Source organism: Arachis hypogaea, chromosome 19 (genome assembly GCF_003086295.3).
Source record: "Arachis hypogaea cultivar Tifrunner chromosome 19, arahy.Tifrunner.gnm2.J5K5, whole genome shotgun sequence".
In the NCBI taxonomy this organism is placed as follows: Eukaryota; Viridiplantae; Streptophyta; class Magnoliopsida; order Fabales; family Fabaceae; genus Arachis; species Arachis hypogaea.
This window is the reverse complement of record NC_092054.1, coordinates 65,200,917-65,224,978: the sequence shown is the minus strand read 5'-3', so window position 1 is coordinate 65,224,978 and position 24,062 is coordinate 65,200,917. Positions and strand designations below refer to the sequence as shown.

Below are 24,062 nucleotides of genomic sequence, written 5' to 3'. Positions count from 1 at the left end.
ATCAATTATACTAACAAATCAGATTATATTTTTCAATTATTCTCACTTGGATGTATTCATTTTCAATTAGGTCTCACTTGGATGAGTTCGATTTTAATATTATACCCACTATTTGTGTTTAGATTCAATTATGTCCCTAGAAAACTGAATTATGTAAATGTTGTAGGAATTAGTTTCAACATTTGATAAGCTAATTTTTGGAGTAGATCATCGATTCTATCCCAGACATTTGTATTCTAACTTCAAGAAGAGATTTTTAAAACTCAAACTAAAGCGTTCATGATGTGTAATTGATGGCAGGATGACATTGAATCACTTTTACAAACGTTAAGGACATAAATAGGACGATTTAAACGTTATGGACACAAATAAGATTTATCCCAAACGTTGGAGAAAAAAATGATACTTTACTCTTTTGTCAAAAATTAAATTTTTTGGGTACAAAAATTATTATTATTATTATTTTTCCATCAAATTATATTGTCCTCTCCGTTAAAAAGGATAGAGTCCCGATTGACACTCACGAATAAGAAAGTCTAGAGAACCACTAAATTTTGTGTTTTGTGGCCAACATTTAACTATCAAACAAAAAATAAATAATTTTTTACTATTAGATATAATCTCACACTATTAAAAAGTAAAAACACTATGAATAACCAATTGATAATTAGAAAGCACAAAAATTGCTGCCCTAGCATTCCTCCTCACGAATTAATTATTTTTGTTTTTTGTATTAAGGAAGAACTAAGAAGTGGGCGAACAAAAGTCGCACTTTCCGCTCTTGCAAGAGCGAAGGTAGAGGATGACATAGCACCTCTTCCTACTCCCGCACTCCACAGTCCACACTCTACCACTACACTTCTGAGTTCAATGCCTATGTCTTTCTCTCCCTCCCTCCTTCCTCTCCTTTGACTAAAAATCCAATGGACTCTATACTCCACCCTCACCCACTCCATTCCCATTCCCTCCGTTCACCATTCCCATTCCAATTCCCAATCCGAAACCAAAAACTCACTCCCAATTTAAACCTACTCCGGAACAACAACAACCCTATCTCTATCACGCGCGCTTCCACAACCACACCCAAACACCAAAACCGAAACGACGTCGGAGTAGCCTCACCTCCCAAATGCCTCTTCAAGGAAGCGCTCTTTTGTTTCACCCTCGGAGTTACGGCCCTCGGCGCCTTCTCCTCTCCTCCTACGGCAACTGCAATTGCCGTCCCTGCCGTTGTGAAAGATGTCTTTTCCTGGAAGAAGAAAAACGCCGGGAAAGAGAAGGCGAAGAGTGGTCATGAGTACGCTGATTGCACCGAGAAGCTTCTAGAAACGGTTTCGGTTCTTCTGAGGACTGTGGAAGGTGTTAGGAACGGGAACGGGGGAATGGAGGAGGTGGAGGCGGCGATGAAGGCGGTGAATGAGAAGAAGGAGGAGGTGCGTGGGGAGATCAATGACAGGCTGTACCCGCAGTTGAGAGTTCTGAGAAGGCAGAAGGGTGCGTTGGGGAAGCGCGCCGGGCAGATAATCGATGAGATTTTGGCTGCGAAAGGCGAGTATGAAAAATTGAGGAGGAAGGAGAAGAAGAAGGGGTTGGAGGAGGAAGAGAAGTTGACGGTGGAGACGATAGAGAAGAAGGTTGCGGAGTTGGAGGATGAGTACAATGGGATATGGGAGAAAGTTGGGGATTTGAAGACGCGATTTCAAGGAAGGAGACGGTGGCTTTGAGTTATGGAGTCAGGGAGATTAACTTCATTCAGTGGGAGTGTGAGCAGATGGTGGAGAGGTTTAAGCGAGAAATGAGGCACAAGGAGAAGACCAAAAGGTTTTACTTGAATGCATTTTTTTTAATAACCTGATTGATTGCATTTTGATTAGTTGCATTAATGTATTATTATGTTATGTCTTAGTTAAATTTGGATGTGGTTTTTTTAATCTAGTTTTGTTGGTGGCGCGTCAATGCGGCAGTTTGGGTGAAATTTCAATAAGAGATTTCATTCCTCATACTCTTCAATATTTTCGGATGTAAAACTCGCACTTTTTAATTTTTTATCATTCTTTTGTCTCTGAGTTGCCTGATAGATAGGGAGGAAGTTGAAGTTGCCTTTACTTTTGCTTGAATATGTTTTTGAATTAGCCATTCTTGTAAGCTAAAGCTGCAATCAAAGCCATATAACACATGTGTTATTTTAATCTATTTGACGGTGTCAAATTTTCTCAGTCTTGAGTGCAAAGGGTTTCTTTGTTGCGCAATATTCTATAATGCAAGTTAGTTATGGTATTAAGCCTTTGGAATCATATGTCTTCATGCATAAATTTGTGGTTTCAGTTCGTCTGCAAGTCCAGTTACCAGTCTCTCAAAATTGGACATTCAAAAAGACTTGGAAACTGCACAGAGAAAACATTTAGAACAAATCATTCTTCCTAGTATTTTGGATGTTGAAGATCTTGGGCCATTCTTTCATCAAGATTCCATTGATTTTGCTCAAAGTTTGAAAAGACGTCTTCAAGAATCAAGGGATATGCAAAGAAATTTAGAGGCTCAGATAAGAAAACATATGAAGAAGTTTGGCAAGGAAAATCGCTATATTGTTTCCTCACCAGAAGAAGACGTGGTTAAGGGTTTTCCTGATGTTCAGTTAAAGTGGATGTTTGGAAATAAGGAGGTTGTGGTTCCTAAAGCTGTTAGCCTTCATTTGTACCATGGTTGGAAGAAGTGGCGCGCAGAAGCTAAAGCGGATTTAAAACGCAATTTAATGGAAGATGCTGAGTTTGGCAGAAAATATGTGGCTGAAAGACAGGTTCCATTTCGCTTTTAGATGTATTTTTAGTGCTGAATCAACTTTAACCATACATATTTTGAGCATAAAGTTGGGTCAGGCTTTTTGGTCATTAGCTGCTGCTATGTTCATTTCTCATTACTTGCCCATTGTAGGAAAGGATTCTTTTGGACCGTGATCGAGTAATGTCAAGGGCATGGTACAATGAAGAGAAAAATAGATGGGAAATGCATCCCATGGCTGTTCCTTATGCTGTCTCCAGAAAGCTAATAGAGCATGCTCGGATTAGGCATGATTGGGGTGCCATGTATGTTGCATTAAAGGGGGAGGAGAAAGAATTTTATGTTGACATAAAGGTTGTAGCCTTATCAATTGTATTTCTTCTTAAGAGACCTATTTTGTTTTGTTACTCATATGATGGTTAGTGAATACCTTCTTATTTCAGGAATTTGAAATGCTTTTTGAAGATTTTGGGGGTTTCGATGTGCTGTATATGAAAATGCTTGCTTCTGGTGTTCCAACAGCTGTTCATCTGATGTGGATTCCTTTCTCAGAGCTGGACTTCCGTCAGCAGTTCCTCCTGATATTTAGGGTGTCTCGCTGGGTTTTTAATGGGCTGTGGAATTCTGAAGTTGTTGTGAAAGCAAGAAATCGGATCTTTACAGAACTTAAGGATATAACTGATGACTTAATGATGGTGATAGGGTTTCCTATTGTGGAGTTTTTAGTCCCTTATCCGGTATCGTTGATCTGAGAACTTCCCATTTGCTAATTAAGTGGTCAGTTTTGAATAACAAGTTTTTGAAACCTCTGTTGTCACTGTATTACAGGTGAGGATGAGATTAGGAATGGCTTGGCCAGAGGAAATATATCAGACAGTTGACGCCACGTGGTACTTGAAATGGCAATCAGAGGCAGAATTCAATTATAAATCCAGATTAACGGATGAACTCACTGGATGGTACTTTTGGTTTTTTGTTAGAGCTGCTGTATTCGGATTTGTTATGTTTCATGTGTTCAAATTTTTGGGGAGAAAAGTCCCACGTCTGTTTGGCTATGGTCCTTTGCGAAGAGATCCCAATATGCGGAAGTTGCGCCGAGTGGTATTGCTTCTTTCTTGCATCTGACACACTATCTTCTAAATTTCTGATTGTTTCCATGTTTTGGGGGATTCCTGCAATCCTGCTTAACATTAGCTTGTGTATTACTTGTTTCAATTTTGATGTTGCATAGTGACATTTTATTATGTTACCCTAGCTTGAGGGTAAATTGATGGCTTACAAATCAAGATGAAAGCAATATGAAGTATTGCAGAAGTCACAATCACATAGGAGACTATTCCAATTTAGTTTTACTGAACTGTTAAGAAAAATTTGTGTTGATTCAAATATGTTGTATTTGATTTAAACCAAGCTTCAAACTTTCCATATTAAATATACTGAGTTGGTTAGTTTCATTGATAAGAATGTAGGTCTTATATTCTTTAATTATTTATTAAGCAATAACCCATGTTATTGCCCTCCTGGACATAGATTACAACCACTAATGCCATGCCTTCAGCTTCCTTGATTTAGTATCTGTTAATGAGCATAGTTTCTTGACTAGTAGATTGGGAGCTTATTATTACTCATTATAATAAAATCTTTTGCAGAAGTATTATGTTAACCAAAAATTAAGAAGAATCAAGCAGAAGAGAAAGGATGGTGTTGACCCCATAAAGACAGCTTTTGAACAGATGAAGGTAACCAAGCAACCCCCTGCAGCGCGCAAGGGGTGCCTCCCTCCTTTAAATCTGTTTTGGCAGTATTTAGTATATACTATTCTCGCAGAGGAAAAGTTGTAAGCTTTATGGCTGTTTTGCAGAGGGTGAAGAAACCACCAATACCATTGAAGAATTTTGCAAGTATTGAGTCTATGAAAGAGGAAATCAATGAAGTTGTGGCATTTTTGCAAAATCCAAGGGCATTTCAAGAAATGGGTGCACGGGCACCTCGGGTATGATATAGCATGAAGATTTTTCAACATTAAAAGGCATCTTCTGTTTTTTTTTTTTTTTCTTTTTTTTTGTGGCTATCACTAAATTGTGAATTTGTGATATAATCTTTTTCTTATCATGTTTAGATTCTTCCTTGTAGTTTAATGCATAAAGAATTCATTATATATTTGCCCCCTGATAAAAAATATATATTAGAAGATAGGAAAAATTATAAAAAGTGGATAAGGCATCCTCCAAAGAGATCAAAATTAACAACTTTGTTTTGATGAAACTACAGGTATCCTCTTATCAGAGGCATCCTTATCTGTTTCACATGCACAATATGATTTGAAAATGCCTTTATCAACTAAGATCAGCTCCTGAGAACTGTTCTCTATATGCAGGGAGTTCTTATTGTAGGCGAGAGGGGTACGGGAAAGACATCTCTAGCACTGGCTATCGCTGCCGAGGCAAGAGTGCCAGTTGTTGAAATTAAGGCCCAACAATTGGAAGCTGGCTTGTGGGTTGGACAAAGTGCATCTAATGTTCGTGAATTGTTTCAGACAGCAAGAGATTTGGTTATCCTCTTAAACCACCTTAATGTTTATTCTCTTTTTCCTTAACTTACACTGTTTTAGAACCTTTGTTTCAGACAGCAAGAGATTTGATTATCCTCTTAAACCACCTTAATGTTTATTCTCTTTTTCCTTAACTTACACTGTTTAGAACCTTTGATCTTTGATCAGAATAAAATATTTAGTTCAGAAGAGAAGAGTTGGTAAAAATGTCCAATAATATAAGCTTTGTATGGTCATGTTTCATTTAAATTGGCCACTGATGTATCCTTGGTTTGACTAGTGGTCAAACCATTTGAATTGTGTGCCAGTCCTCAATTTTTTATTCCCTGGTGGTGTTTTTAGACATTGATCTTTCATCTATGCATCCTCTGTAGTACTGTGGTAGTCTGAATCTGTTACTCTATCCATTCTAGGTTATCTATCTCCTGTTTTACTGATTAGCTTGCAGCTACATGTAGGCTCCTGTAATAATATTTGTGGAGGATTTTGACCTTTTCGCTGGTGTACGTGGCACATTTATTCATACCAAAAATCAAGATCATGAATCTTTCATTAATCAACTGCTTGTGGAACTTGATGGGTAATTTATATCTTTGGGTTCTTTTTTGGCTTATTGACAATGAATATATGCTCATATATCAGATGGATCGAGCTATGCAGTTTATCTTATTCTGTTCGCTGTTACAATTTGCAGCTTTGAGAAACAAGATGGGGTTGTTTTGATGGCTACTACAAGAAATCTCAAACAAATTGATGAAGCCTTGCAGAGGCCAGGTCGCATGGATAGAATATTTCATCTTCAAAGACCAACTCAAGCAGAGAGAGAAAAAATATTATACTTGGCAGCAGAGGAAACCATGGATGATCAGCTTATTGATTATGTAGACTGGAAAAAGGTAAATCCAAACATCACTTTCCCCTTGGAAAATTCAGTTACAGAAAACAGGAAAAGTACAAGTAAGAGGATTATAAGATATCTTACCCAGTGCCTGGTTTCTGTTTATGTTGGAAATGGTAATGGTACTTAAACTACCACGAATAAGAACGAAACAGAAGTCATAGATAAAAAAAAATCCTATATCTTGAAATCCTTGAAACTGCTCCATAGTAGAGGGATAAAGTTAGTTTCCACCAAGTAACCCAGAGGATTTTTGATAAGATAGAACTCACCAAACAATGCAAAAAAAATAAGTGACCTTTCTGACGGTGAATTATACATAACATTTTTGGAGAGTGTGGGGGGGGCCAGGAATCTGCAGTTCGTTTGTATAAATCTTCTATCTATCTATCTATTCTTAATATATAAAGTAGATACATAACCCATATTACTTTTAAGACATCTTTCTTCTCCTACCAATGCCATGTCAGCAACATCGCTTACTTGGCAAAATTTTAGAATCAACCACTCAATTTTTGCCAAATCATTAGCAAAAAAAAAAAAAAAAAACAAAATATGCAAAAAACAATACAATAATTACCAACGACAATAATTAGAAATTAATAGCGTCTAACTAAATTTGTAACTTACAAAGACATTAAATCCATATTTCTATATTTATTATATCTTACCGTTGTAAACAATACAAAAAAATTATAATTCTAATAATTAATTTATTAATTTCTATAAATAACTCATTCAATGTAATAAACATCCATATTACAAATGTCATAATAATATTATTAATTATAATAAATTTTACGTTACAAATATTTAAATTCCATATTATTTGAACTACTTATATAAGTCTCTTATTACTATTCTTTCAAATAACATCAAATTTAGCACAAAAAAATTACTTCCGAACTACACACCATCTCAAACTTACTCAAATGAAGATAATTACGTTGAATGTGAAAAGTGTAAGAAGAAAGCATATGAAAAAGGAGATAACTACATTTGTGACACATGTAATCAAACACCACACTATCCAACAATAAGGAAACTCTATATATTTTTCATAATCCCATCTATCAAATTATTAGTTACTAACTCGATACTTATTTTAGGTTCGAAATTCAATTAAAGGTTTCAGATCAAAGTGGTACAACAACTTTTGTACTATTTGATGGTGAAGCAAAAAAATTGTTGGGTACAACTGTTTCAAATCTAATGGCACTCCAGAAAAGTAATGACATTGAAACACCACCCCAATTGAAAAATTTGTGCAACCTCACTTATATTTGAAGTTAAGGTAAATGATTTTAATCTTAAAGAAAGTTCTAAACAATACATTCTTACCAAGATATTTGTTCCAACAACAAAAAACACTGAACCTCCACTCATTACAACAAATAAAACAGGTAATACAAAAAAATCACTTATTTTAGTTATTTTAGACATCGTTTTTATTTCTAATTTAAATTATTCATTGATTATAGGAACTAACTTCGCCAACACTAATATCATTAGATGAAGATCACATACCATCAAGAGATTAAGGAGAAAGAAAATTATATAAATTCAAGACACATTCGGAAGAACATAGTTGCAAAGATGGAACAAACAACACAATAAAAAGTACATGTAACTCAACAATTCATAAAGAACATGTCTTCACAAGAACCTACACAGAAAGAAGAAAGTAACAACTCTAACAACAATCAATAAAAAAAAAAGGAGGACGAGCGCCACATAAGAAGACTAAGTTTATCAACTAAAACAAATGTAAAAATCAAACCACCAAATAAAAATGTCATTTTGTACATACAACTCTAATATCCAAATTTTTTGTACTACAAATTATTTTAAATAAAATACCTTTTAAATTTAACTTTAGTTTACACATTTAATTTAATTCTACAAAATATAACAATTTTTAATATTTATTATATACTATCATTAATTTACCGCCCTGCGCATTGGGTCTCATTCTAGTTAATAGTTATTGCTATTAAGGACATTTGTCCAAACAAATTTCTTGACCTTAAGATAAGGGAGAGGGAGACTTAAGAAGACTCTAAATGAGGTGCTTAAGAGAAACCTAAGCATAAATCTTACTTCGAACATGATACATGACAGATCGTAGGGCATTGATTAATCCATCTAGCTCATCCCACCCAATGGGAAAAAAGGCTTTGTTGTTGTTGTTGTTGTTGTGTGTGTATTTCAAAAAGTGTTGTTAAAATTAAAATATAATTTTTTTATTATTTAACAATGCTTTCTAAAAAGTGTTGCTAAAAAAAGTGTTACCAAAATGTAAAAAAAAGTATGATTTTAATTTTTATAACACTTGCATATCAACTGTAGCCACCATAAGTATAGGCATACTAGAATCCACCATATATATATATATCATCCCTACATTTACACTTAAAAGCTCTTTGATTTCAGGTTGCTGAGAAGACAGCTCTTTTACGACCTATTGAATTAAAACTCGTACCTGTTGCTTTAGAAGGAAGTGCCTTCCGAAGCAAAGTTGTTGACACAGATGAATTGATGAGCTACTGTGGTTTATTTGCAGTAAGAGTTTGCTGATTCTGTACTTATTTTCAACAATATTAGGAACTCTTTTATATTTAGATTTATGTGTGGGGCTTAAAGCAGGATATGATTCTAGCCCCTTTTGTGATCAATTGCAGAGACTTCCCCAGGCAAGTCAACTAGTACTTTATTTAACTAGTATGAACTTTGCTTTACTTCTATATTGTTTAAGGTTAGAATAACATAATAATTTAGATTTGTGCTTAGTGACATGCATTGGATTAGAAAAAGAAAAGAACTTAGAGAGGAAACGGAAGACATTTCTCCTCAAATGCTTTCTGCAGTTAAAGAAATGAATTTGAAGCATGTTTATAATAGTATTAACATGTTAGTATTTCTGTTATTCTTTTCAAGAATTCAACTTTACTATCTCTCTCTCTGTTTTCTTTTTTTTTTTTTTTTAAATTATGCGGATTTTTAATGAAAAGCAGATTGAACAGTACTTCGTACTGCCTAATTTTATTTATTTATATATTTATTTGCCTTGTTAACTTGATACTCATATGGATCTGTTTCTTTTTACAACCATATTTTCTAAATTTTGGTTTGATTTACTTTGTCTAGTAAGAATGAAGTATATTTATTTCCTTTGGTTAGACTTGCAGTTCCGCAGTCCCCTTGTTTCTGCGGAAGACTAAAATTGCCAAGATGTTAAGCAAAGCATGGGTGAATCATCTTGGACTGACATTGACAAAGGAGGATCTGCAGAGTGTTGTTGATTTGATGGAACCATATGGTCAGATAAGCAATGGGATAGAGCTTTTGAGTCCCCCACTTGATGTAAGAAACAATGATTTTTCCATAATGCTTGTTATGTATTCAACATAAAGCTCCTCCTTATGTATAATCACTGAGTTTTGTCATCCATTTTCAAATTTGAGTATAGTAGCAGCCTAAGTTTTCTAATCTTTTGAAGTTAAAATTTAATATCATTATGATGCTAGAGAAAAATAACTAAATGATTTTCATTATTGTTCAGTGGACAAGGGAAAGCAAATTTCCACATGCTGTTTGGGCAGCTGGCCGTGGTCTTATTGCTCTTTTATTACCAAATTTTGATGAGGTTGATAATTTATGGCTTGAACCACTATCCTGGCAGGTTAGACATATTCGTCCATGCTCTGCTTTATATTGCCTGGAAATATTCTCATTTACTTAATACATCTCTGGCGGTAGAAATGTTGCTTCTCTTTCAAGTAGTTCATAGGAGTTTAGGTTGCATTTCGAGACTATATAGGGACACAAATTTAGAGACACTGGAGGGGAGAAACCTATTTGGAAAAGGAGACATGTATAGAAACAGGCAAAATATTTTTGTCCCGAGACAAGTTTTCTCTGTATTTTTTCTCTGTCTTTATCATCTCAACATTTTTGTATTTTGTTCTGGGACCGGTTACCAAACAACACGATCAAGAACAAAGTCATTGTACCAAATACAAGAAAATTAACTGAATGGAGGATATCTTATATTCTTTCGCATTCATTTCTTCTCTTCTAGTAACTTTTTCTTCTATTAAGGAGGCTATTTATTGAATGCAATGCAAGAAAGCTAATATTTACTTTGTACTATTAGCCATATCTACTGCTGTTATAGCAGGCCTTGTTGGTAATCAACTTTTGCTTCTATGTGTTACTGTTTCCCTAACTTGGTGAAGAAGATATGGATGAATAACTTTTCTTCAAAAGCATTGCATATATGTGTTAATAAAGTATATAATACAGTATCTCTGCTATTTTCTGTTGCCTGTCTAGCCTGTCATTTGTTTCTAGAAGTGACTAATCTTTTTCAAGTCCTAAGTCTTTAGTTTGCTGTATGACAATGTAATAAAGACTGAAACCCTGATTTTTAACTAAGTGGCTCTATATGGGGATTATAGCTAAGTGCTAACCTGTGTTCTCCAAATTCTGCATGGTAATTGTGTTCTCCAATGGTGGAAATTATAATTTGTTGATCATAGTCACTTGAATAATGATAGATACTTAATCGTGTTTTGTACAGGGAATCGGATGTACAAAAATCACAAAAGCAAGAAATGAAGGCTCCATTAATGGAAATTCAGAATCAAGATCATATCTTGAAAAGAAACTTGTCTTTTGTTTTGGATCACATGTTGCATCTCAAATGCTACTTCCTTTCGGGGAAGAAAACTTTCTGTCTTCGTCTGAGATACAACAGGCGCAAGAGGTTGGCCATATCTGTGGTTGATACATCTGCATGTCTTTCATGTTATAATGTCTTTGAAATTGAACATACTGCTTATCATTTTTTTCATTAGCACAGAAAATTCGACCCTTTTTACGGTTTTTTTTTTCTTTTATTTATTTATTTATTTTTGAAAATTTTTTACAACAGATTGCTACAAGAATGGTCATTCAGTATGGTTGGGCCCCAGATGACAGTGCTGCAATTTATTACCATAGCAATGCGGTATGCACCTTCCTTACATGCATTTTGGCTGTTGTGGTGAATGATCTTTTTCCCTTCTTACATTCGTGGGGTTCAAAATATCTGGTAGGGAGTTGCAGGCATATTCAATATGTTAAGAAGTGGATTTTTTTTCTAAATTAATTTGCTGAATTGCTTTTTATAAATAAAGGAGGAAAAACATAAACTCTGAGAAGAACCAGAGGATATAGAATCTATCAATCTAACATAATAGTAATGCAGTTTAGCTCATAAATGGTTAATTCTTCAATATAAGGCTATGTTTCATGTGCACTTTGTTAATTCTCTGTTTAACTATTTCAATTATGGATGTTTCATGTGTGACTTGATCATGAACTTTCCCATTGATGCAACATATGAATAAAGGGTTATTTTGATGGAGGAAGAGTTTCATATTTTACTCTAATGTTGATTGATTCCCTCAAACTCAAATGTATAACCATTAATCTTTGAACCACTGCTTTTCCAGTTCCACGATGAATTGTAGTCTGGGTTTCCAATGCTGGTGTCCTACATGCTTCTATCACTTTCAAGTTTCATCTTTCCCTTTCTTTTATTTTTTATTTTTGTAAGCAAAGAAGATTGTAGTGTAGTGCTTTCTGATAAACAAAACTATATATTTATATGATGAAGGGAATTATGTCAACTACATAAGAAAGGCAAACATCTATTATGATTATTATTTTCTTTAAATGCTATTATTTTATATGTTTTCTTGTGACATTTTGGTGACGTAGTCTACTGCACTAAGCATGGGGGATGATCATGAGTATGTGATGGCGGCTAAAGTTGAAAAGGTAGCTGTTTCTTAGTAAAATTTTAACTTCTTGTATGAAAAAGCTTCTTACTTGATCTACTTATGATGTTTCTAGATGTTTGATTTGGCATATCTCAAAGCAAGTCAAATGCTACAGAAAAATCGGCAGGTGCTAGAAAAGATTGTAGAGGAGTTACTTGAGTTTGAAATTTTGACTGCAAAGGTAACTGATAATGTGTCTGGGATGTTATATTTAGTATTGTGTACTTGCTTTTAGGCTATCTTGAAACCTTTGCGCGCATGTTTTTCTGTTGATATCCAAGGAGCATGAGTATGCATCTTCCTAATTCTGTTGAAGGTCCCCATTTATCATATCCATTGACAAAGGATATACTGACTGAATCATTACCCCAAATTTTTGTTCATTTCAACCACTTAATATGGTTATGTCTTAGGGAAAGCTGCCAACCCAGAAGCTTAACCTCTTGATCTAGCATTGCTTTTGCAAGATCTTATCCTCTCTGAATCTATGATTTGGTAATTTTAGTTTGATTGCATGTTTGTTAATTCCAATTTGTTCATATTTTTGGGGGAATATTAACCAACCTCGCTATTATTTACAATTTTAAGAGGTATTATTGTTTGTTACATCTATGATGCTATTTATATATTTCTTCAATTGTTTTAGTATATAGACTCAGCTGGATCCACTTTCGTGGTTATTCACTTATTCTCTAAATTTTGCGGGTCTCCTTTTAGCTGGTATTGTTTATATATTTATTGTACTGGGAATGGATAAATCAGTAGTATATATTAGATTCTCAAATTAAATTGAAGTGCCTGTTCAGTATCGCTGATTATCTGATTAAAAGCATATGAGGCACCTGTTTGGCCACATTTATGGCTCATACTTGATCTCTGAAAGTTATTATTCCCTTGTTCATAACACAAGTTGCTCTCTAACAGGATTTGGAAAGAATTACCAAGGATAATGGTGGAATCAAAGAGAAAGAACCTTTTTCTCTTTGTGAACTTCAAGCTAGTGAGGTATATGATTATTGTGAAAACTTTGGATCTTCCTATAAGTCTAGCAATTTCAATAGAGTCCCTCGGCATTTTATATCTTTGCCTTGTCACTTACTCTACATGAAACCGATTAATTTTCCCAAGCCTTTTGTGTTTATTAGTTACTTTTGGTTTCTTATGTGTTACCATAGATAGTATGGCATATCAATGTTGAGTTTGCAAAACCACATTGACATCTATCATACAAATATCTTTTAATTTGTCTCTGCAAGATGTTGTATCATGTATAATTTATGTTAAAACAACAATACAATTGTATAATACATCTATTATAGATGAACTAACTGTTTCTGTTATTGTTTTCAGCCAACATCCCGCGGATTCCTTGAAAGTGGAAACGCATTGGAAGTGCTCTCCTAACGTCCTAGATAAAAAAGGGGATACTATCGGTATTGTACAGTCTTAAGTGAGGCCCTTGTTCATTTTTGTTATTTTGTTTGGTTAGGATCGTGATTAACTTTCAAATTGACATGGTAAATTATTGTCATGCGTTTGTTCTAGGGATGTCAACGGGCGGGGCATGCCTCCTTACTCCCCGTGCCCGAACCCTGATTTGCTCCCCGTAGCATCCCATGCTCCATCTCCCTAATTGATAAAATTTTATGGAAATTCTAATGAAAATTTTCTTAAAAAATATAGAAGTCATAAAACATTGGAACAATATACAAATACATCTTGTCCAAGATTACAAATTAATTATAATTCTCCATCATCTTGTGTTTCTTCTTGTCCTCCCTCTCGTTCTTGAAAATTTGCTTCAATTGGTGACGAGGGTAACTTTGTGTTGGTTATGATCGGTCATTAATTTCCATAAAAGTAGAGTTGCAATTATCAATCATGTACAAAACACAATTTTGTAAGAGCAAGAACAAAAAATTGTTATACAAAAGCTATTTAGATCCTCATATTTAGACATACAGAAAAAATTCAGCTAACGTAAGATTTAGTTCAAGTTTAGACAAAAAAAAATTAGCAAACACAAGATTCAATTCAAGCAGACAAACAACACAAAGTATCTATGCTGATTGGAGTGCCTTAAAGAGTAAAAGTTATGTTCAACATTATCTTTTTCCATCGTTAAAAGGAAAAGGGCTAAACAAAAACATAATGTTAGGAATAGCAATAATCCATTGATTACCACCATTCTTATTCTTAATCCTTAAATTTAGGGCAAGCACAAGCACAAGCACAAAAAAGTGCAATAGAAAAATCACAAGGATGTTAAATGTGAAATAGAGCAGAATAAACTAAACACAACATTCACCAACTATGGCAGAGAATCAAATAGGAACATAAACGGATAAATAGGATTTGAACCTGAAGTGAAGTGGAAGAGGAGGAGGGACAACCAGCAGCGATGACGAATGCGAGCAAAGGGGACAATGTAGGAAATGCAAGCGGCTATGACTAGAGAAGTGGTGATGGAGCAGTGAGGGGTGGTGGGGCGATGATGTGACGACGCAATGAGGGGTCACAGACTAACAGTATGGTTGCATAGACACGAACAAACTGAATGACGCGGCGGAGTAGAGAGAGTGACGCTGTAACACGGTGAAGGGTGATGGCGCATAGTGATGAAGGATTGAAGGTGATGACTGCTGACTGCAGAGAGGTTGGGGAGAAGTCTTAAAGGGGATGCCACAACTGTATATATATGGTATGTGAAATGACTAAAAAATTATAATAGAAATTAATTAAGGACAGTTAAGTAAGTTCACAAATTTTGAGGATTAGCGGAGATAGGGTGGGGATTCCTGCTCAGGTCCTTACACCTGCTTCGGGAGAATTTTGCCTCCCATCCCTGTCCCCGCGGAAATTTTCCCGTCTCGGAGAGTTTTTCCACCATTAGTTTGTTCAATCATTGTAGCATCAGAATCTATTTAGAATATATTAAAACATAATTTAAGGTAGTCTTTCATTGTATTTTTGGTCTTCTAGTTTTTTACTCTTGTGCCACGTTTAGCTAAAGTAGCTAATTAGTACAATTTGCTTACTATATATTTAATTGAATTATCTTTTAATCTTTTTGCTTCTAATTGAATTACTTTTTAATTTTTGCTTTTATTTCTTATGTGCCTCATTATTTATGAATTGTAATATCAGTTTTTAAATGCAATTAAAAACAAAATAAAAAAAGCTATTACCATTTTAGTCATTTATTAATTGTAATATTTGTTCTTATTCTTCTAACTTTTTAGAGAACCATTAACATTCAAATCATTTATCAATTGTAATATTGGTTTTTAAATACAATTAAAACGAATATAATTGCCTATTATGTAGTGAATGACACAATGGTCATAAGCAACACAAAACAACATAAACAACATATATACACCTAAAGGTATACTTCTAATTCTAGAACATCCATTTCATTCACAACATAACTATTGATAAGAAAAAAAATGTACGAGGAATAAAAGACACAGTGAAAATGAAAAGATAACGATAAAAGAATAAAAGATAGTGGATAGATAGTTTTCTTACCAGACTTTTAAAAAATCTGTTCTAAGCAACTTCGGTAACTGAAAAAGTTTTTCTTATTAGATCTTCAAAGATCCTGTCTTTGACAATCTAGATCAAAGGAATGAAACTAAAATAAATAACATTAAGAATTACCTTAGATTGGATCCTTCAATTTCTTCATGTAACAAGCAAAGTTGTAAACTCTGCAGAATTAATAAACATTTAGCTATAAATTAATTATTATTAAAAGAATATAGGTTATTAAATTTTTATAATTTAGAGACGTAAAAATATTTAAAATACGAATTTTGATACTAATTTTAAAGATTTTAGCTAAAAATTGGGTCAACGACCTGAATCGATTGGACCAGACCCAAGGTCTAACATATAAAAGCCATCACCTAGCCAGCTTCTCCCTTTCATGAAACATTTCCACGCTAAACTTCAAGAAGGGAAACAAGAAACTAATCCTAACCTTCACTCCCAAATTTCAATTCCACATATCTCTCAATTCAAAGCTCCGATCGCCACACTGTTTACGGCTATGCGACCACCGCATCGAGCTCTTCGAAATCATCCGAACAAAGTGATAAGGAATTTACATTTTCTCACCCAACCCTTCCTGCTTACAATTTCGAAGTTTTGGGTTATAGACATTGAGATTTGTGATGTTTTCATGTTTTAGGATCAAGCTAGCTTGTGAAAATTGTTGTGTTTTGTCCAAAACAACTGTGGGTAAGGTGAGAAAACTATCAAATCTTCGTGAATTATTGAAATTGGTAACCCTATGTTGATTATAGTGATATTGTATGAATTAGATTGTGTTTCTTGTTGAATTGGAGCTCAATTGGTGGATATTGGAGATTTAATTTGAGCCTTGAAAGCTGAAAATTCATTTGGTAAGGAGTTGGAGGCTTGGAGATTTTGGAAGGAGGGCATTTTGAGGTGATCCGAGCTTAGAAAGGAATTGGCCAATGTATGGTTTTGGTTTCTCATAGTTAATGTATATTATCACGTGAAATCTTAAGCTAGTTGACCATAGGATAAGCTGAATTATGTGAATTGTTCATGTTTTGTGGATATAGAAAATGATTGTGGAAATTAACGTGCATTGTGGTTGGAGATTGTGAATAGATATGATATATGTATTTGATATGAAGTGTTAATGGTTAGTGTTGGATTTGGTGAGATTGTATGAATGAATTTATTAAATAGATTGTGGTTTTGAGTGTTGGTATGTTGTGAAGTGATTTGGAAAGCATGAGAATATGGTTTGCGACATGAGGGGCTGTTTTGGGTTGTGACATGCTGGGTTTTGAATTAAACGTTTTGGAAAAACTTGTGGTTTGGTGTTTTTGGGTAAAAGCTAAATTTTTGACCAATTTCGGTGGGCCATCACTTGGCTTTCAGACCCTCAAATTTTGTAAAACTTGTTTTGAATGTAAATTAGGTCCATGAAGTTTATAAGGTTCGAAGAACAGACTAACACGATTTTTAACGAAAAAGTTTGCGCGTTTGAAGTTTGGTGTGTAAAATTGATTTCTACAAACTTAGCAGATTCTTCTGAAATACCTAAGGCATGCGTACGCGAGAATAATATTTGTTCAACAGACTCGCGTACGCATGAGGTGGATGCATACACGAATATGTTAAAATTCCAAATCGTGCGTATGCAGGAATGTGTATGCGTACGCGAAAATGCTTTATTTACACTCACGCATATGCGATTGAGGGCCTGCGTACGCGGGGACCCCTTCTGTTTTTATGAGCTCACGTACGCGGACGGTGCTCGCATATGCGATTTTGGCATTTTAACACTAATGCGTACACGAGAATGGGCATGTGTACGCATGACCCATGTTTTTCTGAAAAGTGTATTTTTAAGTTTTAAACTATTCCTCTAGCTTTCCAAACCTTTTTAACACCTGTTTAGGGTCCATTAGCGAGTTTTTAAGCATTAGAACAAGGGTGAACGTATTGAATGAATTAGATAGAAAATTGAGAAGGAGATTGAGAAGTAAATGGTTGCAATTGTTAAAGCAAAGGAGCGATGAATGATACATGATATGTGATTGATAATGATGATGAATTTGAGATGAAATGAGATGTAAATTGATGATGATGTTGACATTGAGAAATAATGATTTAAATACCTATACGGCTTGGACATATTGAGGCAAATTGTTGACCCTCTGTCGCAAGATGTGACCGGGCACTTTAAATCTTCGGGTTCCCCCATGAGCATGCATATATAAATAAATTTGAGCTTGGGGTGCTTGTCTTCCCCATGGATGAGCTTGGGTTTTTTCTATGGATATTTTTGAGCTTGGGGATGCGCGCACAGAGGGACTGTCTAAGGTTAGCTACTAGGGCATGTCGGGTTGGCTATATAACCGACAGTTAAGCTCAACAGCCGTAGGACAGACATACATTATATGCATTTGAATGTTTTGCTTGACTGTGCATTTTGTTTTGGTTTGCCTAACTGTTTTGCCATATTTATCTGCTACTTGTTTACTTAGAGTATCTGAATTCTATCTGTGCTTTCTTTGTTTGGTTTGTTTGTATATGTATTTGATAGACCCCTCATACGGCGGAGGAGAGATGAGGGTTATTCCATCGGTGTTTCGGAGGTTTGAAGGAGATGAAGGCGAAGTATTAGCTTAGAGCTAGGAATCCCATAGTTAGAGTACCAAACCTTCTGGTTTAGAACTAATTTTAAGTTTAAGTTTAATTTCTGAGTAAACGGAGTTCTAGGAATGCCTCTGCCTTTTTCGAGACCTTTTATATTAACTACGCGGGCACCTTTACCATGATGAGAACTCCTGGCTCTCTTTCCATACATATTTCTGCTGTTTTTCAGATGCAGGTTGAGTGGCAGTGATAAACCACTATTTTATGGTTTATCTTGTGCTTAATTGAGTGGTTTTTATCAACTCTTTACCCACTTATTCATACTATTTGCATGGTTTTACATTTGCCTTCCTAATTATGTGCTTTGATTGAAAACATGCTTCTTTGGCCTTAAGTTCCCTATGTTTAAACCTCTCTTATTACCATTAGATGCCTTGATATGTGTGTTAAGTGATTTCAGAGATTACAGGGCAAGAATGTCTTAGAGGATGGAAAGGAAGCATGCAAAAGTGGAAGGAATACAAGAAGTTGGAGAAATTGCTAAGCTGTCCAGCTTGACCTCTTCGCACTCAAACGACTATAACTTTAGCTACAGAGGTCCAAATGACGCGGTTCCAGTTGCGTTGAAAAGCTAAAGTCCGGGACTTTGATTTGATATATAATATGCCATAGTTTCTCTGACGCTAGGCGACGCGGTCGCGTGATCCACGCGGACGCGTCGCAGTGGCGAAAAATCAGCGTGGCAGATTTCTTCTCCAGCGATTTCTGGGCTGTTTTCGACCCAGTTTGCGGCCCAGAAAACACAGATTAGAGGCTATAAAGTGGGGGAATGCATCCATACATGAACAAGCTCTCATAATTCACAATTTTAGATTTAGATGTAGTTTTTAGAGAGAGAGGTTCTCTCCTCTCTCTTAGGATTAAGATTTAGGATTTCTCTTAGTTTTAGGAGTGCCTCTCAATCCCAGGTTCAATGTTCTTTTACTTTATATTTATCTCTTACTTTCAGATACTTTAATGCTTATATTAGTTATGTTGCCTATTTGGCTTATGCTACATTCATGTTATGATTTTCTTAATTAATATTATTTGAGGTATTTCAGATTTAAGATTGCTTTGCTTTATTTATATTGATGCTTTTAATTTAATTTAGAATTTTCCCTCTTGGCTTTGGTTGAGTCATTGGAGACACTTGAGTTTCAAAGTCATTGTTGATTGAAAATTGGAATTCTTCAAGAATTAATTCGAGTTCTAATAACTCTAACTTTTCTCAAGGAAAGACTAGGATCTGAGGAGTAAAAATTAATTCATCCACTTAACTTACCTTTATAGTTAGAGGTTAACAAAGTGGGAGAAAAATCGAATTCTCATCACAATTGATAAGGATAATCAGGATAGGACTTCCAGTTCTTATACCTTACCAAGAGCTTTGTTATTTATTATTTTAACGACTTGTTATCTTACATTACTTCTTCCTTACTTCCAAAACCCCAATTTACAAAACTCATAACCAATAATAAGAAGATACTTCCCTGCAATTCCTTGAGAAGACGACCCGATGTTTAAATACTCGGTTATCAATTTTAAAGGGGTTTGTTACTTGTGACAACCAAAATTTTTGTAAGAAAGGTTGATTGCTTGGTTTAGTAACTATACTTGCAACGAGAGTTTACTATAACCTCTAACCCATCAATCTTCAAGTTTCTTCAAAATGGCGCCGTTGCGGGGGAATTGCAAACGTGTGCCTTATTATTAGTTATTGTAAATATTTGCTTTTTACTTGTTTTTTTGTTTTTATTTTTGTTTTTATTTTTCCTTTTTCATAAATTAAGAGGTTATTGGTTTTTATTTAGTTATTAAAAATTTTTTTTTCAAAAATTTGTTCTTCGTGTTCATCTTGACCTTCAAGTTGTTCTTAGTTGTTTTCTTCGTTTTGATCTAAAAATTTTAAGTTTGGTGTCATTTTATTGTTTTTCTCTTTCCTCATTAAATTCAAAAATATTTTTTCTCTTTATTTTAATTGAATTTTCGAAATTTGCATAAAAAAAAATTTCAGATTTTTATTTTAAAATTTTTATCTTATCTTATCTTATTTCAAAAATCAAATTTCAAAATTCAAATTTAAAAATTTTCAAAATTCAAATTTAAAAATTTTCAAATCTCAAATTTCAAGTTTCAAAATTCAAACTTCAAAAATTTAAAATTCAAATTTCAAAATTCAAATTTCAAAATTTTAAATTTCAAATTTCAAAATTTAATTTTCAAATTCAAAATTTAAATAACCTTTTAATTTAAAATTTGTTTTTATTTTCGTTTTTAATTTTTATTTGCTATTATGAGTTCTCACTACCATCGCTATGAATCTGGTTACAATTATGTTGAAGGAAGAAGAAATTACAATGAGAACAGGCATCAAGGTTGGAACAATCAAAGATGAGAGGAGCCACAAGGATTTGATCAACCCTCATGGCAACAACCACCTCCAATGGACTATCAACAACCACCACCATATGCCTATGAACCCTTTCCTCAACATACCTTTGAACCACCAAACTCACAAGCCCCTTTCCGCTATTTACCTCCATATGACCTTAACCCTCAACCACCTACCAACCACCTTATGAGCCATATGAACCATATATAGAACCACCCCAATTCCAACCCAATTACTCCCAAGAACCACCACCTCAATATTTGCCATCTCCATATCCATCAATCCAAGAGCACTATGATCCTACTATTGATAGCCGAGCACAACAAGAATCAACGGATCGTCTCACGGAAACATGTGCAAAACTTCAAGCAACCCTTCACCAATTGAATCAAGTAATAAATAGACTACCTTCCCGACGTTCGGACACTCAAGGAACCCCCATGGCTTCATGTGGGCAATCTAATGAAGAACGTAGCATGAAGGAGATATTAGAAACTCCAGTGGACAGTACGGAGCATGACTTTGTACTGGAACAAGTGGAGGAAGCTGTAATTATCAAAGAAGAAGTGGTTTATCAACCATGGAAAAGTCAAGACATAGAACCTCCTTCCAAGACGGTTGCATTTGATGTTGAGGAGGGTGTACAACCTCCAAGGTAGATCATGGTTGAAGACTTTGTAGAGGTTGATCAAGAGATGGAGATCAAAGAAAAAGAAGCACAGCCTCCCATGCCCTTGGTAAGTAATGAAGAAGAGATTGAATTGGAAGAAAGCTACCAAGAGGAAGAGGTTGAAATTGAAGAAGCTTGCAAAGAGGTGGAAGTTGTCAAAGAGCACAAGGGAGTGGAGCTTGAAATCACCTTGCCAAAGTTATTGGAGACTCCTCCCCCTAAGTTGCCATCATCCTTCACAACATTCAAGTGGGTAAAATTCATATCCCTTAGCTTTCTAATCCCACTTGAATATGGGCTATTGGAGACGGATGGTCAACTTAGAGCTCTTTGTGGCATTAAGAGTAAGAGAAAAATGGTCAGTGGTAAGAATTGTCCTGCAAGGTTCATTATGGTTGGAAGCTTTAAGTTTAAACGCAAAGGTTGGTGTAAAGCTCAATTGAATGGGTCTAGGAAGCTGTTTGGTAGCTGCAGTGAGAATTCAAATCACTTATCACCCGGTTGGAAAAATACAGATCCCGACAAAAATGGGTGTAAAAGCAAGATTTGGGATCTTGAAATCTGCTCTGACATTTGTCACCCCGGGAGCCTAAGAATCTGTTTGAAGCTTCTTAAGGGCTTTACGTGCCTTGTTTGGGATCCCGGAGGCTACTGGAATTACAAACATTGGTGGAGATTCCCGAATGAATACAAGCATAAGCCACCATAACAGGGAGCTCGCCAAATGTCCAACTTAAGGACTCTAACTAAAAGTACTAGGTGGGAGACAACCCATCATGGTATGATCGTTCATTTTTTATTTTTATTTAGTTTTATTTGTTTTATTTTATTATATTGAACCTGGAGTTTTGCATCACATTCATATTAACACTGCATTCTGCATTTTTTTTTTCAGATTAAAAAAAAAAGCACGCACGCGACGCGACAGCGTCGCTGACGCGTCCGCGTCACTAGTGCGTTGGGAAGAAAAGAATTGAACAGAGAGTCATGCGAAAGCGTGGTTGGAGGCGCGCCTTTAGCATAATTTGACCCACGCGACCGCGTCGCCGACGCGACCGCGTCAATTGAAAAATAGCTTCCCCACGCGTCCGCGTCACCCACGCGACCGCGTGGCCCTGTAAATCGACGTAAAAAGGGTGTATGGCCAAAAGTTGAGCTGGAATTGGGCTGGACTCGTGATGGAAGCCCAAGCCCTCCCACGCGAACGCGTTCCCCATGCGTCCGCGTCATATTGGAAATAAGGCCACTCACGCGATTGCATGCCCCACACGATCGCGTCACCCAATATTTGGCAACTAATGATTTTGAACAGAGAGTTGTGCGAGTGCGAGGCTGCCCTCGCGCCAGTAGCATAAAACGGGTCACGCGACCGCGTGACCGACGCGACCGCGTCAATCAGTATAAGCGCAAGTTGCGCGACCGCGTGCCCCACGCGACCGCGTCGATTGCGCCGCACAGCTTCCCTGATTTACCACTTATCTTATCTTTTCTTCCCCAATCCTAATTTTTCCTCCCTCCTTTCTTACTTACTTCTTCTTTCCTTCTTTCCCTTCTCATTCTTCTTATCTTTCATTTTATTTTATTAAATTTATTTGCATACTTTCATTCATTGCATATTTTTATTTTTTCTAAATTTATTATTTTACCATTGGTGTTCAAATGTTCTTATTCAACTGTTACATCTTTTCTGGTATTTTCTTGGTGTTTAGTGACTTGTTTAATTCTGATTGAGTAATATTATTTCAATCAATGCCAATCTTTTATATTTGTATTACTTTTGCATTGACATGAATTTACATTATCTCTCCTTCCCCACTCTCTTCCCATTGTTGCAAATTTTGCACCACTGGTATGCCATGGCTTCTATTGTTTTCTCACGTACATGTTGAAGCTTCCATGTAAATGAGACCCTTATCATTTGGCATTAACCCACCCATACTTCATTTATTTTCTTATCTTTACTTCTGGGTATTACTGTTCTTCTTTTTCTCTTCTTTTAGGCTGGCCACCGAAGACGGAAAAAGGGAGAAACTTCTAAAAGGGGAGACAAACAAGTCCATCTGCACAATCCTTGAAGGAAAACATCAGTTGGAACAACCCGTCCACCTGCACATCTCTGCATGCACCAAGAATGGTACAATCTTTAAGTGTGGGGAGGTCGATACCGATCTCCATGGGTTAGTTACTCTTCTATCTCAACACCCATGATTTATTTTCCTTGTTAGTTGTTGCATTTGCATGTTTGATTGCATGATTATTTGATTTTGTGCATATTTTACCACTTGGTTGAAGAAATATTTTCTTTTTCAAAAAAAAAAAAAAACTTTCAGAGCATTTCACTAATTTGAATAAAATTTAATGTTACACTTGTTTGAAGAAATATTATACTGGAACATGGTTTAGAGCTCGAACACACAAAACTTGTGAGATTTTTGAGCCTATTTGAATTGGTTGCATTTTACCAACCAATATTTTATTTTTGGTGTGTGTTTTTCTCTCTAAAATTGTGATCTTTGTCTTGCTTAATTCTATATTTCCATTATTTGATGTATGCATACACTTACATGATTGAGGCCTTTGTTTCACTGAGCTTACATACCCATATGGCCTTACCCTTTCATTATTCTTTGCAAACCAATGTTGAGCCTATTATACCCTTTTGTTCTTTACTTTAGCACATCATTAACTCTAAGCGGAAAACAATAATGTCCTTAATTTGAATCCTTGGTTAGCTTAGACTAGTGAGAGTGCTCATGAAT

General features: G+C 35.3%; 1 protein-coding gene across 1 annotated transcript; it reads left to right on the top strand.

The window, feature by feature from the left end:
• The first annotated feature begins 698 nt into the window (after positions 1–698).
• On the top strand, positions 699–13,597 carry LOC112777333 (probable inactive ATP-dependent zinc metalloprotease FTSHI 5, chloroplastic). The gene is given in 20 exon segments (XM_025821684.3): positions 699–1,683; positions 1,686–1,821; positions 2,326–2,797; positions 2,932–3,132; positions 3,222–3,515; positions 3,607–3,879; positions 4,428–4,517; positions 4,640–4,771; positions 5,156–5,329; positions 5,788–5,909; positions 6,024–6,225; positions 8,661–8,789; positions 9,408–9,590; positions 9,790–9,909; positions 10,810–10,995; positions 11,164–11,238; positions 11,994–12,053; positions 12,129–12,236; positions 12,980–13,060; positions 13,406–13,597. Coding segments are annotated over 20 exon segments (3,852 nt in total). The 5' UTR covers positions 699–923; the 3' UTR covers positions 13,460–13,597.
• Positions 13,598–24,062: the final 10,465 nt, after the last annotated feature.